The 17,030-nt window shown below is 39.1% G+C and overlaps 3 protein-coding genes and 1 long non-coding RNA gene across 5 annotated transcripts; 2 read left to right on the forward strand and 2 right to left on the reverse strand.

The window, feature by feature from the left end:
- Nucleotides 1–652: 652 nt before the first annotated feature.
- On the forward strand, nt 653–5,857 carry LOC113347020 (serine/threonine-protein kinase haspin homolog). The gene is made up of 15 exons (XM_026590592.1): nt 653–1,044; nt 1,144–1,288; nt 1,402–1,479; nt 2,054–2,150; nt 2,258–2,832; nt 3,156–3,279; nt 3,579–3,688; nt 3,938–4,049; nt 4,384–4,476; nt 4,572–4,633; nt 4,723–4,853; nt 4,940–5,010; nt 5,093–5,145; nt 5,293–5,359; nt 5,458–5,857. Exons 1-15 carry the CDS (start codon nt 1,041–1,043, stop codon nt 5,581–5,583), a joined length of 1,848 nt encoding a protein of 615 aa, XP_026446377.1. The 5' UTR covers nt 653–1,040; the 3' UTR covers nt 5,584–5,857.
- A 290-nt stretch (nt 5,858–6,147) lies between these two features.
- Nucleotides 6,148–11,179, reverse strand: LOC113347019 (type I inositol polyphosphate 5-phosphatase 12-like). Of its 2 annotated transcripts, XM_026590590.1 has the most exons (11): nt 10,215–11,177; nt 9,861–10,113; nt 8,940–9,750; nt 8,665–8,789; nt 8,389–8,473; nt 8,098–8,263; nt 7,958–7,998; nt 7,592–7,859; nt 7,387–7,510; nt 6,925–7,291; nt 6,148–6,839 (listed from the first exon to the last, which is right to left on the reverse strand). In XM_026590590.1, exons 1-11 carry the CDS (start codon nt 11,044–11,046, stop codon nt 6,507–6,509), a joined length of 3,405 nt encoding a protein of 1,134 aa, XP_026446375.1. In that variant the 5' UTR covers nt 11,047–11,177; the 3' UTR covers nt 6,148–6,506. The 2 variants fall into 2 exon arrangements, with proteins under 2 accessions (XP_026446375.1, XP_026446374.1); XM_026590589.1 differs by having other exon boundaries at nt 7,958–8,263; nt 10,215–11,179.
- A 173-nt stretch (nt 11,180–11,352) lies between these two features.
- LOC113352998 lies at nt 11,353–12,049 on the forward strand. Its single transcript, XR_003361024.1, has 2 exons — nt 11,353–11,503; nt 11,605–12,049. It is a non-coding gene; the product is annotated as an uncharacterized LOC113352998 (long non-coding RNA).
- Nucleotides 12,050–15,217: 3,168 nt separating this feature from the next.
- LOC113350688 lies at nt 15,218–16,617 on the reverse strand. Its single transcript, XM_026594818.1, has 3 exons — nt 15,534–16,617; nt 15,342–15,404; nt 15,218–15,252 (listed from the first exon to the last, which is right to left on the reverse strand). The coding sequence occupies exons 1-3, from the start codon at nt 16,615–16,617 to the stop codon at nt 15,218–15,220; spliced, it is 1,182 nt and encodes a 393-aa protein (XP_026450603.1).
- Between the last annotated feature and the right edge of the window lie 413 nt (nt 16,618–17,030).

Raw genomic sequence — 17,030 nt, forward strand, 5'->3', positions numbered from 1 at the left:
ACAACAATTGCGAATTTTAAAGGCATTTCAAATCTAGTTACAAATTCACAACTGAATATGGAAAATTGGCAACTGCGTAAGAGTTGTTGCAAAATTTTGTTGCTAATATGGAAAAATGGTGTAGTGTAATCTCTTTTTTTGAGATGACTGTCACTTGTGTTGGCTTGTCTACCAAGTAATCTTGAAACCTTCAGAACTTTCTTCTAGGGTTGCATTTGCACATGAGTTTAACACAGAAGGCAGCAAAATAGGCCAATAAGCCACCAAGGTTTGCCGACAAAATAGTCTGCAGTGAGAGATGATAAGTTCGTTTCACTAATAACAATGAGTTTTTCTGTTATCATAAGAAAACCAAAGGAGGGTATTGTGCCGCATTTCAAAGCAGAGTAAATAATAATAAACAATTAAAATTGGTTAAGTTGCAAGCAATAAGGAGAGAGTAGATCGAAGAATCCTTCTTCATTCGTTACAAATTATCACCAACCATAAGATAACAAATACACTCTATAATTTGGAAAACTCCTAGTCTCACCAAATAATATAAATACACTGTAAGCCATCAAGGAACACACTAAGGTATCACTCGAGTTCTTTAGTTGTGTGATTTTCATTTGATCACGCAGTAAACTAGGTTGACTAACTAATATTATGTTTATCCGTGACTGTTAATAGAACTTCTCTGCAAGTTCTCACATTTTCTACTTACCAACAGATTTAATCAACAATTACACAAAATTTATATCTCACATTCTAACTCTCCAGGGCAATCAATATATCAAAGTGTCCTGATCTTGGCCAAGACAAGACCCAAATCCAAACATTCAGTACATTTCTATCGTATGTTCTCACGTGGTTCGAAAATAGCTCACCTAAAAAGGACCTCCATGACAGGTCTGCCGTGAAAACCTAATCTTCCAATATTTATGACTACGTCCCGCCCAAAATGGTTTGAAAATCGCCCTCACTCTCTTAAATCATAGTATGACTTCTGACGTTTCAGTATCCGTTGGCCCAACTCGCTCTCTCTCGTCGTCTGTGCAATGGGTAGTTTCACTAAAAACCCTAACTTTCCATTTTCTATAATCCAACAAAACTCTCTCTCATCTGAATGTTCAATTTTTTTTTTCCCTTTTCTAATTACAGGCACCAATGGCGTCGTTGATATCTGGTCAGAAATTGCTTCAACTACTATAAATGAAGAAGAAACACCACAACAACAACCAGAAGTTGCAGTAATTTACAGAAGAAGAAGAGAAAGAAGTACTGATAACGACAGTCACGAAATAAGGTAGGAATTATTAGATCCCTTTATAGTATCTGGGCGTTTATGGTATTGGTTTGTTTTCGTTTTGATCAGTTGTTACTTTTATTGATTAAAGTTTGAATCTTTTTAATACTCAGAGGGGTTTTCCCACAAAAGCATAATCGCTTGAATTTGGCAGCTCGGAAGATCAGTTGGAACCGTTCCCTTTCCATCAGGTTTTGCCCTAATTGTCTTAATTTGTGTACAGTTTTCATTTTTATGTTTTTACACAATGGATACCTGTCGATTTTGATAACCTAAGCCATTTTGTAAGTAAAATGTTTGAATGCTTTGCGCCATTGGTGCACGCGGTGCCAAATTCACTATAGTCTTGTATATGCTAGCCATTCACCCAGTGGGTTGCCCATTCAACAGGGGGTAGGCAATCCAAACCACATTTTGTAAGATGTTGGTTAGAGATATGCCTTGACATGCTTAAATTGACTGTCTTTACAATTTGGCGCATGTTCTTTTTCGTGGCACCCAAATGAAATCTAATGACAAGCTAATAATTTTGTTGTATGTTCTTTTCATTGTGCATTACATTTAAAAAAACATATACGCACTCCGTTATGTGTAACCTTACGTTCTACCAGTTCGAATTTCAACCGTTAGTTAAAGTATAATGATAACATCAAACTAAGCATGTTTAAGGATCCTACCCCAAGAGAGATTTGCGTTATTAAATTTTACTGATGGATATATTTGGTCAGCCAGTTTATTGAAGATATAAGTGTTTGTATATGACAGAGGAAGAACTAGTATTGCCATCTCATCACCATGCGTACGTTATCAACCTCCATTGAGACAACAAAAGGGAGTCAAAAGGAAACCGCCCATCCCTAGAGTATGTTCTTACAACTTGTACTTATTTGCAATATGGACTGAAGTGGAGACGCGAAACTAATTTCTATAACCGTGTGATTCTTGTTTTTATCTTTGTTTTGCTCGCAGAAGAAGAATGTGATACCTACAAATTTTGAAAAGGAAAAGGCATACTTCCAAGAGGTTGACTCGTTTGAGTTGTTGGAGGAAAGTCCTTCACCTAAAACCTTCTGTACATGGGAAATGGGTGCTACCCAAAGTGATTACTTAGTTTTACCGAAATTAAACACCAGATTGGGCAAATGGCTAGTCGCAAAGAATCTGAATTTCAGTTGTGGACCTTCTAGCACGTTAACTAATATATTGAAGACTCCGACGATGCCATTGGAGTGTATCAACAGTGAAGGTCCCATGATATCAGAGGAGAAAACCCCAGAAAGGGTAGCTCGAAGACTCTCCTTGGATTTGCTTCCTCTACAGACCAGTTCAAGTGTCATCGACAAGGACTCAGAAAAGAGCAAAGCAGAAGCTTCGACTATGGTTGATGAAGGTTGTGAAGAAATACAAAAGTCAATTGAAAGGCTTTCTTTGACGCAACGATTGTCCTTTTTGGATGATAATCAGCAGGATCCATTTATGTCACTGCTAGCAGCTTGCAGGCAGTCCGCTCCTTCCACACTATTGGACTTGTTCTCTCAGCACTGGTTCGTTGTCTATTTATTTCAAAGCCACTATCCTTTGTGCTTATTATAAAATAAAGATTTGACTGCCTGCACATGTGTTGCACATGGTGCCCTATATCACCATAATGCCAGGCATTTAGCTCAACATGTTGCCCATCCAACGACAAATAGGGCATCCACGTGGGACGCATGCACTGTGCGCGCCTCAAAACTCTAATCCCCTATGCATTTTAGTTTGCTCTTTTTAGCTGTAGTCTGTAGGCATGCCTGTCTTTTATGCTGGGTTTAAATTTGGCCATGTTCATATTTCTTCTGATGGAAAATTTGGATTATCTTGAAAACAGCGACCCTGGCAGTATAGAGAAGATTGGTGAGGGAACATTTGGAGAAGCCTTCATGGCTGGTGGGAGAGTCTGCAAAATAGTGCCGATCGACGGTGATTTTAAAGTGAATGGGGAAGTACAAAAGGTATTAAGGCCAGTTATATTTCTTTCTTCAGGGTGATTATTTTCAGGCTTTTTATCGATATAAAGTTCGCAACTATTTTAACTGTGTTCGAAAGGTTCATTTTTTGGTTGGAAAAACGTATATTCGTGTCTTCTGACTTTCAAGTTTTGCTTCCCAACTCGAGGGCATTCTGACTTTCAAGTTTATTCCTTTGCTTCCCAACTCGAGGGCATATACTATTACCGAGGGGTTTCAGTGAATTATTATTATACAGGACCGTTGTTTTGTTTTATTTTAACGCATCACCTTGTTTTTGTCAGAGATCCTCAGAATTGCTGGAGGAGGTATTGCTTTCCTGGGCTCTGAACAGTTTAAAAGGTCAAGAAGGCGATTTAGATAACACATGCACAACCTTCATAGAAACAATAGAGTATGTGCTGCCTCTGCATAAACACATCCATCATGCTTACCGTCTTTAGATTGATCATGCCTTAGTATACTATGATTGATTTGTTAGGTCATGTTATCATAGTCGTTGCTCTTACACCTAGGTCAACATGGTTTCCATTTCAGTTGATAGTCAAACCTGTGGTCTAGAATCTGCAATAAAGAAAGATAAGTTGCTTCCATAATATTTCGACGCGAACTTAAAAAGGATATCATGTTTATATCTGCACAGTGTACGAGTTTGTCAAGGTGTATATGATGCTTCCCTCATAAAAGCATGGGATGATTGGGATGTAACAAATAAATCAGCAAACGACCACCCTAAAGAATTTCCAGAAGAACAGGTTAGTTTCATCCCAACAGACTAATTTTTCCGATAGGGAAATCTTCTCTACATCTGAATTCCTCACAATCTATTTCAAACCATTATAATGAATTTAGTATCATAACCTTTTTATCGAGCTGGAGCTCGTAGTTCTATTACTTGTAAGAATAATCTAAATGTTTCTTGTCCGGCATGAGGTGATTTTCCTCACAGTATTCATACTCTGAGAAAATCTACCCTCACCAAAACTAACCCTACATGATTCTGCCCAGCAACATCCAGGGTACAGAATCCACAGATTGAGTTGTTTGTTTTCCGCAATTTAATTGCTAATCTAATTAAATTTTGTTTAGTGCTATCTTGTTTTTGTCCTAGCGCATGGTGGTAAAGACCTTGAAAGCTTTGTGCTCTCGGATTTTGAAGAAGCCCAGAGCTTATTGGTTCAGGTGGGGTTCTGACTTTCTCAACTCTTTGACAAATCCATTTTCCACAGGTTTATAAATTATATGTAACTGAATTTATCTCTTATTCTACATTTCAGGTTGCAGCTGCCTTAGCTGTGGCAGAAGCTGCTTATGAATTTGAACATCGAGATCTCCACTGGTCTAATTTAATCATCTATTACATTACTACTAGATATAATTACCTCCAAGATATACTATTACGGAGCTGACATCAAATTACCTCTACAGGGGAAATATCCTTTTAACTCATACGCAAGCTGAAAGTAAAAAATTTGTTCTCGAGGGAAGACAAATGTGGGCAAGAACGTTTGGATTGTCAGTATCAATAATTGATTTCACCCTTTCCAGAATCAATACCGGTAATTATCTACTCAGATACTGGAGGCATTTATTATTTTATTTAAAATATTGCAGATTCAGACATTCGTTTTATTTTTGCATGCAGGAGAAGCAATACATTATCTTGACCTATCTAACGATCCAGATCTGTTCAAGGGTCCTAAAGGTTGTAAGCAGGTAAGAAAAAGAATATCTGAAAAAGATGTGTAAGTCTGGCGTTCTGTGAATTTCATTGACTAGGCTTTTTCATTTTTCGCAGTCAGAAACATATAGGCAGATGAGGGAGGTTACTGAAGAGTGCTGGGAAGGAAGGTATGGTTGTGGATCTCTGTACTTTTACTAATTGGACCTGTAAGAGCAGAAGGAAGCATCTTATGTTTTAAGGCCTAAGGCTTTCATATGTTGTCATAACAGTGGACGATTCATGTCTTGAACCTTTTTTATTTTCCTGGTCAACAGCTTCCCCAAGACGAATGTGTTATGGCTGCAATACCTGGTTGACATTTTGCTGCTGAAGAAATCATTTGTGAGTTGAGATCAAAGATGATATCCCTTTTTCTTCTCCTATATGTTTCCATTTTCTAATTCAGCCTACTTTTATTCATAACTGCATTTGCCTTCCAGAGTCGAACTAAAAATGATGAAAGGGATCTACGTTCACTGAAGAAACGACTAGGCACTTGCTGTTCTGCGAAAGAAGCAATAGCTGATTCATCCTTCAGCAGCTTGTTGCTTGACCATGACATTTAACTGACACAAATAGGACGAAGAAACCAAATATTAACTCATCGACAGTATTTATCACCCTAACTGTTGTAAATAAACTGTGTTTTGATACTCTCACCGGATGAAAACATGGTGGCCATGCTGTACATGCCAATCTGCAGGATTTTTTTTAGAGCTCCCATGTTAACTACTGGAATAACTTATTCCATGTAGTTAGACCACAGCACAGCAGCCGTTTGGTGAGAGGAAAAAGATTGTAATTTTGGTTAATAATGTACTTGCTAAATTGATTGTTTCACTTACTCTCGCATGTTATCTCTTGCACATCTTTCTTCATATTTTAAGTGTTTGTAATGAGCTAATTCCAAGAAAGTTTATGAAAGTTAAAAGCATTTTATCCCTCTAAAATTAAGATATTCAAAGACAAATTACAAAGGTTGTAAAGGTGATTGAAATTTGAAAATCACATCTAAGATAACATGCCTATGCAGAACTGGAGGGGGTCAGAGCCTACTGCAATGCTCAGGTATGTAACTTGAATAGAACCAGATACTTTTGGGCAGTCTCACACCAATCATAGGAATCAAATTAGATCAAGTTTAGTATTCTCTAAACAGAATTATCAAATAGTACTACCATCTGATGTAAACTCTCTATTATACAGGTCCAAAAAAGAAAAAAGAAAAAAGTGAGTCGAAAAGAATTCTTACAACACATGAAGACATGGACTTGAAAAGCTTAAACAAAATCGAACATATTTTTGGTTGAATCATGAACATAACGAACAAAATCGAACCTCCTCCATATGGCTTAGTCTCATCATGGCTATTTACAACGCGCCCGTAGTAGAATCATGAACTTGCTGAGCTTTACTAAAGCTTGGATTTCTTCCCCACATTTACATTTTCTGATTTTGTTTTTCCTTTTCCTTTTCCAGGAAGGTTTGATTAATTATCGGCTTCAAAGTTGTCAGAGTGGTGAGAAGAGGTTCGACTATTCTGACCCTTTTTGGAACTATGGCTGCCTTTCGAGTCAATCCTTATATTGGTCTTTGATGAGAAGCTATGGCGGACTGTAATTTGTTGCCTGTTAGTCCTGGTGGAAAAACTGCCTTGGGTATTCAAACTCAATATCACTTCTTTATCTCTCGAGTCTTGTTGAGACGACCACCAGTTTTGTGGTACTCCATCCACAAACTCTTCAAGAGTATGGAATTCCTCGTGTTGTACCGTCACTTCCGCACTTTCGCCAGGTCTGATTACACCAACTGCTGGATTAACCTGGTTCATCACACAGTTATTAGTTTGAATAATTATGAGGAGTTAAACTGCAGCTGGAAATTCTATGCATCTTAAGAGTGGTTACCTCAAGCCAGCGAGGAAATCCGAAGGAACCTTTTGTAGATTGCTGGTCAGATGCTTCATCCTCCTCTTCTTTGACAGTGGAATGAGCAATGCAAATGATTTCGAAGATTGCAGTGTCTTTGGAGCATTTGTTAGTGATTCGTAATATGAATTTATCCTGATTCGAAAGTAGTATGTTTGCGGAGTTAACTACAGTTTCTGGAACTACATATGATTCCTCTAGCATAGACTTAACTTTCTCATCAGTTTGAATAATTTCTCCGTATTCTTTTCTTCTTATTGATTCATCTGCATGAGCTATATCAACACTCATTATATTGCGCACAGGCTTGTGATCACTATCTGTAACCTCCATTACAGCCTCATACCTGACACAAGAAAATAAATAAGTAAGAGACGCGTTGTAACTCATTTTTGAGCTATTTATATTCCAGATTTGAATCGTGCACATAGAGTAACTTACTTTAGTATTGAAACAATTACAGGACACTCCAAATTGCAGTCAGCCTCTGTACCAGGACGAGTATCGCGATATAATATTCTGTCACACCAGGCAGGAATTCGCTTCTTTTCACCAGAATCATATCCTAGGAGAAAGCAAAATTGTTAATACCTCTGGATGATCCAAGCCAAATGGGAACACTTACTTTGATCTAGTACACATGTACCTCCTAAGCCTGGTTTGTGCCTCTCGAACTTGTATGTAGGAGGGAACTTTATGATCCCTTCGCGCATCCCTTGGAAGACTTTCCCAGCTTTCATCTCCTTTCTGAGCTGATCCCTTTCTCTAAGCCAATCAAAGCATCTTTGTGATACAAAGTCCCTTGCTTCATCATAAGAAATACCATGAAGCCGGTAATTGAAATCACCGAGAAATACAACGAGATCTGCTTCAGCTAACTCAGGCCTCCCATCTTCGGATTGATTGCCCGCAGCCTGAAACCAGAAAATTATTCATCTTGTTTTTGCTGTTGCTTGGAGGGGATTACAGAGCTGAAAGAAACAAACTAAGGGATTCAGTAGAACTAATGTACATTTGCACCGCGAGGCATTTGGACAGCAGACGATGCACCAGCTGCAAAGGACAAATAGCAAATATGTATAAGCCAAGATGTTGAACCAATTATGACAAAAGAACAACAGAACAAAAAAAAAAAAAAAAGTAGAGTCATACTAGATGAAGCATTGATAAGGTTAGATGGTCGGCTAAAACTTAAATTTTTGAAAATATGATCAAAATCTGCATTTCGCCGATTGACTGCTTCTAAATGCGCAGCAAGGTGACAGTTCACAAAGCAAAGTTTTCGATCATAAACCCTCATTCTCAAACCTACGCCTCCCTGCTCAAACAAACATCTGATGTCAGTGGTATCCGTAATAACACCAAAAATAAAAATAAAAAATGAAAACGCTAAACTCACTCCTTTAGCACTCTTCTATCTTTGACGCCAAAGAATAGGCATACCTTATTACCAATTGCACGGCCAAAACCACATGGAACTGCTGCAGCATCGATATCCCCAATATTTGCTTTAAGGCTCTTTCTAAACCTGGAAACAACTCAAAAAGTAGATAAAACAAACTAATGGAAAACGTGTTGCAGCTTGATACAACACCCGTTTAGACAAGTCAGTATGTAAGTTGTGAAGTCACGAAGGACCGATGCACGTCTAAGAAAATCGCTGCAAATGATATAGAAGCAGAACTGACTATAATTAGGGAAAAGTATGCATATACTCACCATGAAGCTATAAGCAACCCTGCTAGCTGCCTCGAACCTGCACGCTCAAAAGTTGTCCCTTCATCCAAGGCTTTTCCTATTGCATCCAGCCACGCCTGACCAATGGAACTCCCCTCAAGTCCCACCTATAGACAGAAATCCAAAATGGTTAAAGAGTAAAGAAAAGAGAAGAAAATTCAATTGAATGAATTTCAGCTAATGCAATGTGTGATTTGTAAAAATTAGAAAATGGTCACAATAGAAACCGATACAAGACAAAATGATAAAACACTTACAGATTCTTTTGCAGCAGACATTGCAAGAAAACCTGCACCCATTTCAACTTCTTGTAACCCAACAACAACAATGCCAACCTCTGGCGAAGCAGAACCCAGCCAGAGTACCAGTGCATCATGCGGGGGTTTTCCTTGTCCTACGTTCCACGTGCCTATCAATATGTTAATATGATCTTGTTTTGTATATAGTATTTCCTTGCTGCTCAGTTCTGATCTCAAAATGTTGTCAAGAGGGCAAGGGGAGGCCATATGCCATCCGCGAATACCACCATGATTCGCCAATGTAAATACATAACCAGCTCCAACAGCCATTCTTATTACAGGACAACTATGAGCAACCCATCCACCGAGAAGATTACCCTCCAGATCCATTATCTGAACCGTACCATTCACATATCCTACCCATATCCGGGTCCCAAAAGCACAGAAACACTGAACAGCACATGATTGGTAATTGAAATCTTGTAGACGAGTGCCGTTTCCATCCCACTGCACAAGCAAACCAGTAGAACATCCTGTCCAAATCATTCCATCTGTAGCCATGATTATTGCTTCTGTTCTTTTATTATCTTCCCCAAATCCTCCCTTTGCTGCAACTCGACGTACAGCATCAGCTGCTCCCATCAAAGCATTCCGTGAGCGCGTAAAAAAGCTAAATGGACCTTGCGACTTCTCCTTCTTTGATGAGGTGCTTAACTTTGCTTTCATCTCATCTTCTGCAGATGGCTCCCCAACTGATGACATGTCAACTCGATTCTCAACCTGCCCTTCAATATTAAACACTTTCAGAAGTTCCTTCGTCCGCGCGTCCCTGCAGAAGAAACCAATTATAGATGCCTCAGCATGACTAGAATGTAAGATGAGAAATCTAGACGTTAAGGCTTTTTGGAAAAACAAAAAGGCAATGAAACAAGCACATACCACAATGCAAAGGACAACTGCCCAGCACTCCATACTTTGGCTCTACAGTTATCAGATAAGAGAAACTTTACATCTGAAGCAGATATGGAGCAAACTCCATTTACGGTAACTTGAGTCCTAAGGTCAACAAATGACCTCTCAACTAACAAGGCAGCCATGTGTCTTTCCTCGACCTTCAAAGATAGCGATTTTTCGATGGGTTCCCAAGGCCAGACCTTGACTACACCACCTTCAGAACCTGACCATATATCACCTGCAGTTCAAAGTAACCAAATGCGCTTATCAGATAAGAAAGCTCAAATGCAATGTATCGGTTTATACATGACAAGCGCTTCAAATGACGAAACAATTTACCGAAAGAGGTCATAATCAAAGAAAGAACAGGTCCGCGATGAGCATTCCAACTTAAACCTTCTTTAAAAGGAGTACCATCCGAAGGTGGATCCATTTTCCATGACCTGATCTTACCATCTTTATGCCCACTCCAAATCAATTTATTTCCAGAATCAACAATCAAACACAATACTGGTGAAGTTTGGGCAGACTGATAGAATGGTGCAGAATCTTCATCACCTTTCTTAGTTTTCTCCAAGGCAGAAACAGCAGCACCACAACCAACGGAATAATAATCATCAAAATTCCAGAACCTCACCCCACATTCTTGACCTGCCCATAATTGATTCTCAGTAGAAACGATTGTTCTTAAAAACGACCCGACTTGAGTTTCGCGCAACGGATGTGGCCGTAACTCTAAATTCGGTGGACGACCGGGATGTTCAGCTGCACGTATCGGAACTTTAAATATGCCATTACCACCACAACTAGCAATAAATTCCTGTAAAGGTTGTTTACAGAACTTATCATTATCATCATCGTCGTCAGAGTAATTGTCAGGATTTCTATCTGAAGAACTGAAATTATTATTGTACTGATCGTTTGAATTGTTGTTGTTATTCGCAGTAGTAGTAGAAGAAGGTACGAAATCATCATCAGATGAATCATTGAAGTAACGTTCCATCCCTTTAGATGGTATTTCGTCTAAACTATGTTTCCGAATATTGTTTCGTTTTGTTTTTCCAGTGGAACCTAATTGTTGACTGTACGAATGAATTTTACGACGCGGTGGTACTGTTGATAGTGATGCTAATACATCTCCGTCTACATCTTCGACTCTTTCTGATTCCATGACTGATAAGTTTTTGTGTAGTTTTCTCTGTCGGAGCCCAGAGTTACAGAGACGAAAATGGCAGAAACAGAGAGAAGAGAGAGAAAAAAGAGAAAGGTATAGTTTGGGATGACACAAAAGACATTGATTGGATCATCGGGGAAGAAGGCGAGGTTGATGGAGAGTGTATGGATAGGCGATTTTGGAGAGATTTTGTTTGGTTTAAAATAAAATGGTTGGTTGATCAGAAATAGGCGCCTTATTTTGTGAGTGGACTAAGTTTTCCCACCATATTCAGAAGCGCGTATAGAAGGCTAATTGTATTCAAGATCAAGAACGTTAACCATTTCACCCTTTCCCGAATCAATGCCGGTAATTGAACACTGGATTAAAATTTCGCAGATTCAGATATTCGTTTTTATTTTCTTTGCATGCAGGATAAGCGATACATTATCTTAGACCTAAAGGCTGCAAGCAGGTAGGAAAAAGAATATCTGAAAAAGAGGTACAAGTTCTGTGAATTTCACTGACATAACAATGGGCAATTTATGCTTTGAACCTTTCTGATTTTATCAACAGCTTCCCCAAGACGAATGTGTTATGGATGCGCAATACCTGGTTGACATTTTGCTGCTGAACAAATCATTTGTGAGTTGAGATCGAAGATGATGTTCCTACTGCGTTATGCTTTTCCATTTTCTAAGGGATACGTTTGCCACAGTCAAACCAAAAACGATGAAAGGGATCTGCGTTTGCTGAAGAAACGATTAGGCACGTGCGGCTCTGCGAAAGAAGCAAAGGCCGATCCTTTCTTCAGCAGCTTGTTGCTTGACCATGACAAAAACGATAAAGAAAACCAAAGATTAACTTATCGACAGTATCACCCTAGCTCACGCTCTTGTAAATAACCTGTGTTTTGATACTCCCACTGGACAAAAACATGTTGTCATGGTGTACATATATATTGGATTTGTATTTAGAAGACGGTGTTTAATGGTTTTCACAACTGTGAATATTTGGTTTATTCTTCTTGATATATATAGTGAATCAGATTACATAAGAAATTACAACAAATAGAGATATTCTAGGAAAGAACTATATTTACGTAAGACTAAGCTAGGAAAGAACTAGTAAACTGGGAAACCTAGTAAACCTAGTAGACTAAACAAACCGTGTACAGATATATCGCTAACACCCCCCCTCAAGTTGGAGGAGTCGATCCAGATCGAATACCCAACTTGCTAACCAAATGCTGAAATTGCTTGACACCTAAAGGTTTTGTAAATAAATCTGCAAGCTGTTCAGAAGACTGTAGATGTTGTGGTTTGATTAAGCCGTTGAGCAGTTTTTCCCGTACAAAATAACAATCAATTTCGATATGCTTCATCCGCTCGTGGAACACTGGATTTTGAGCAATGTGAATAGCTGTCTGACTGTCACAGGAAACAATGATTGGAAAAATGCAAGGAATTCTTAAATCCTGAAACAAATAACGAAGCCATTGTAGTTCTGCAGTTAAATGTGCAAGGGCACGATATTCAGCCTCAGCAGATGATCGAGCAAGCGTTGGTTGATTTTTATATTTCCAGGAAACTGGGATGTTACCTATAGTAACAAGATAGCCAGTAGTGGATCGTCGGGTCATTGGGAATCCTGCCCAATCAGAGTCGGTATATCCTTTGAGTATCAAAGGAGTGGAAGAGGCCAAAAAGATTCCATGACCAATAGTACCTTTAAGGTATCGTAAAACATGATTAGCAGCATCCAGATGAGAAGAATGAGGACGTTGCATAAATTGGCTTAAATAATTCACTGCATAAGTGATATCCGGTCGTGTGACTGTAAGATATAAAAGACGACCAATTAAGCGCCGATAAATACTAGGATCTGGCAAAGGTGTACCAGCTTCGGATGTCAGTTTCAGGTGCGCATCCATAGGAAATGAAGAGGTGCGCGATCCAGTGAGTCCAGAATCCTTTAAGATATCCAGAATGTACTTCCGTTGACAGAGAAAAATTCCTTTGGAAGAACGAGAAACTTCTATTCCCAAGAAGTATTGTAATTTTCCCAAATCTTTGATTGAGAAATAGGACGCAAGTCTTGATTTGAGAGAGGTGATGAAAATATTATCAGTACCAGTGATAATTATATCATCTACATAAATAAGGACAAAGATGGATGTGTTGCCTTTATGATATGTGAAGAGAGAATTGTCACATAATGATTTTTGAAAACCTTCAGCAAGTAACACTGAAGAAAATTTGGCAAACCATTGCCTAGAAGCTTGCTTCAGCCCATATAAAGATTTTTTTAATCTAAGAACTTTGGAGTGGCCCTCAGAACCTAAACCAGGTGGTAATTTCATGTATATTTCCTCACCAAGATCTCCATGAAGAAATGCATTATTGACATCAAGTTGATGGAGGGACCAGCCTCGAATGGCGGCAATGGATAATAGCACACGCATTGTGACTAGTTTAGCAACAAGAGCAAAAGTATCATAAAAATCAATTCCTTCTTGTTGGGTATATACTTTTGCCACTAAGCGAGCTTTATATCGTTCCACTGTACCATCCGCATTAAATTTAATTTTAAACACCCATTTACAGCCTATTCCCACTTTACCCGGTGGAAGATCAACCTGAATCCAAGTGTTGTTGGCTTGTAGAGCAAGAATTTCTTTGGCCATAACTGCTCTCCATTTAGGGCATAGCTTGGCCTGTGAGTATGTTTTGGGTTCCTCCGTAAGAATCACCTTAGCTAGGAAAGCTTTATGAGCAGGGGAAAATTTTTCAAATGACAAATATTCAGTCATCGGATAAACTGAAGTGGAATTGCATTTTGGAAGAGTGCAGTGATAATCCTTTAAGTACGAAGGAGCAGACTTTGTACGGACTGGCCGTGATGATGATATATCCGGCGCAAGAGATGATGGTGAGTTGCAATGTGATAGTGCAGAAGAATTGTTGCCAGTTTGCAAATGGGAGGATGTGGTTTCCATCACAAAATTGTCTGGGGATGGCGTTTCGGCATTAGTTAAGACAGGTCGAGAATGTATAGTAGAATCCTGTTCCACTGGGACCGGAGATGTCTTTGAAATAACAGATTGTTGTCTAGAGTTATCTCCATCGGGAAGTAAAATAGAGTCATAAAAAGCAATATCAGAGTCGCGTATATGTTGAGTGGTAGTTGATTGCGGAAGAGAACCTAGATCATGAAATGGAAAAATCGTTTCATGAAATACAACATCTTTGGATGTGTAAATTGACTTGGATTCCAGGTCATATATTTTATAGCCTTTCTGATTATACAGATAGCCAACAAAAATGCCCGGTTTAGCACGGGCGTCAAATTTGTGAGATGAACGTGAGTTTCGTCCAAAACAAAGACAAAGAAAAACTCGTAAATGAGAATAAGATGGTAATGTAGACAATAGCATTTCATGAGGAGATTTGTGTGATAAAACTGGGGTCGGCATTTTGTTGATTAAATATGCCGCAGTCAATATGCATTCACCCCAAAAACTCAATGGAACGTTAGACTGAAAACGTAAAGCTCGATCTACATTGAGTAGATGTCTATGTTTACGTTCGACAATGCCATTTTGTTGAGGCGTGTAGACACAGATTGTCTGATGCAAAATACCATTCTGGTGAAACCAAGATTGTAGTCCTTTAGATTTAAATTCAGAACCATTATCAGAACGAAAAGTTTGAAGTTGACGGATGAATTTAGTGTGAGTCCCAGAAGATATGGTAGCAATCTTGTGTCCATATTGCCGGATTCCAAAGTGGAATTTTTTTTGTAAACACGTTAGGGTTTCTGATTTTACAACCATGAGATAAACCCAAGTGCATTGAGTGTAATCATCAACTAAAGTGAGAAAGTATCTGGCACCCATACATGATGCTACGGAAATGGTCCCAAAATATCAGCATGAATTAGCTGGAAAGCATAAGAAGATTAAGAAGTACTTTTATTAAATGGTAACCTTGTTTGTTTAGCCAAGGGACATACAATACAAGAGTGAGTACTCTTGGAGTCAATGCAATTAAAAGTACGAGATAATAAACGAAAACAATCCTCGCTGGGATGGCCTAAATGGCAATGCCACATATCCATTGGCTTCTTATTTGCAATAAAATAAAAAACAGAAGGACGAAAGCTAAAATGATATAGGCCCGCAATGCGCCTACTCCATCCAATCTCCTTGTTCGTTTGAAGGTCCTGGAAGACACATGAATCATGAGAAAATTTAAAACTGGGAACATGAAGAACATCAATTAATTTGATTGTAGGTGATAAATCAATATTGCCAATATGGCTCACAGATGTAAACGATCCATCTGGCAATTGTACGTCAATTGGTTTATCAACCACTGCATAAGTGGTGAAAGACGATATAGAAGAGCATATATGGTGCGTAGCACCACTGTCTATAATCCAAGTAGACAAAGAACAAGAAAATACATGTGGCAAAGAAGACAACAGGGAAGGAGAAAACGTACCTGCGCAGTTTGCCGCTAGAGGAGACACAACACTGTTGCTGTTCGGATTGAGCAGGTTCAGGAGCTGAGCGTATTGCTCAGCAGTGATCGACGGAGCCGCGGAAAGATGGGCAGGTATAGCAACTGTGGCTAAAGCATTGTGAGTAGCATTGTGAGCAACGGCCTTTGAAGAGTCATTAGGATAGCCGTGTAGCTTCCAACAGACCAGTCGTGTGTGACCATGCCGGTTACAGTGATCATAAAAGGGCCGGGGTCGTTTGTTGCCATAGGAGCTGTTGCCAGGAACTGGACGGAATTGCGAGGAAGGACGCTGTGATCTGGCGTCTGTGTGAGAAGCAGCTAAAGCAGCAGATTCAACTATTGGAACAGCAGCGGAGTTGATGCCTTGCTGCTCTTCTTCTTGGCGTACGAGATTGTACAGTTTGGCAGCCGATGGTAACGGTTCAGTGACTAGGAGTTGGCTTCGCAAGGCATAGAAACGATCTTGAAGCCCCTGTAAAAACTCCATAGCACGATCTTGATTATGTTGTTCAATAATAGACTTACCAGCATGACAAATACAAGGTGTTGGAGGTCGAAAAGAATCCAATTGATCCCAAAGAGTTTTGAGCTGGGTGTAGTATTGAGCAACAGAGTTATGCTCCTGTTTCAAGGTGGAAATCGATTGCTTGATGGCATACAATTTTGTGGCATTGGACTGAGCAAAACGACTCTTCAAGTCCATCCATATCTCATGAGCAGTGTCGAAAGACATCACACTACGACCAATCTCTGGTTCACAGGAATTGCAAACCCAATTGCCAACAAGATCATCACAGCGTTGCCAGTAAGGCATATCAGCTGGAACTTCTGGCTTAACAATGGTGACATCAATGTAGCCAAGTTTGTCTTTAGCACTCAAAGCCTTACGAAAACCGCGAACCCAAGTGGCATAGTTTTCACTTGTGAGAACCGGTTGATAGAGAATAGTTGTAGGATTGTCTGCTGGATGAACATAATATGGACTAGATGGATGAAGGTGAGGATTAGAATCAACAATACCAGTGGTGTTGTTGGTTGGTGATGGATCAGTGACGTCTCCCATTGAAGCTTGTGAAGAGAGAAAAATAACGATTGCTGCCGGTGTAGGAGTATTGGCTGTCACATAAACTGATGCTTTGCTGATGCCGATGTTGTGAAGAAAAACTGTTTTCGGTAGGTGAGGAAAAGTTTCTCAGTATATTGAAGCAACTGAGGCTGTTACAATGTTGTGAAGGAAAGTTTGTGGGAGATAAAACCTAGCACGAAGATACCATATTGGATTTGTATTTATAAGACATTGTTTAATGGTTTTCACAACTGTGAATATTTGGTTTATTCTTCTTGATATATATAGTGAATCAGATTACATAAGAAGTTACAACAAATAGAGATATTCTAGGAAAGAACTATATTTATGTAAGACTAAGCTAGGAAAGAACTAGTAAACTGGGAAACCTAGTAAACCTAGTATACTAA

Source organism: Papaver somniferum, chromosome 2, assembly GCF_003573695.1.
Source record: "Papaver somniferum cultivar HN1 chromosome 2, ASM357369v1, whole genome shotgun sequence".
NCBI classification, from domain to species: Eukaryota; Viridiplantae; Streptophyta; class Magnoliopsida; order Ranunculales; family Papaveraceae; genus Papaver; species Papaver somniferum.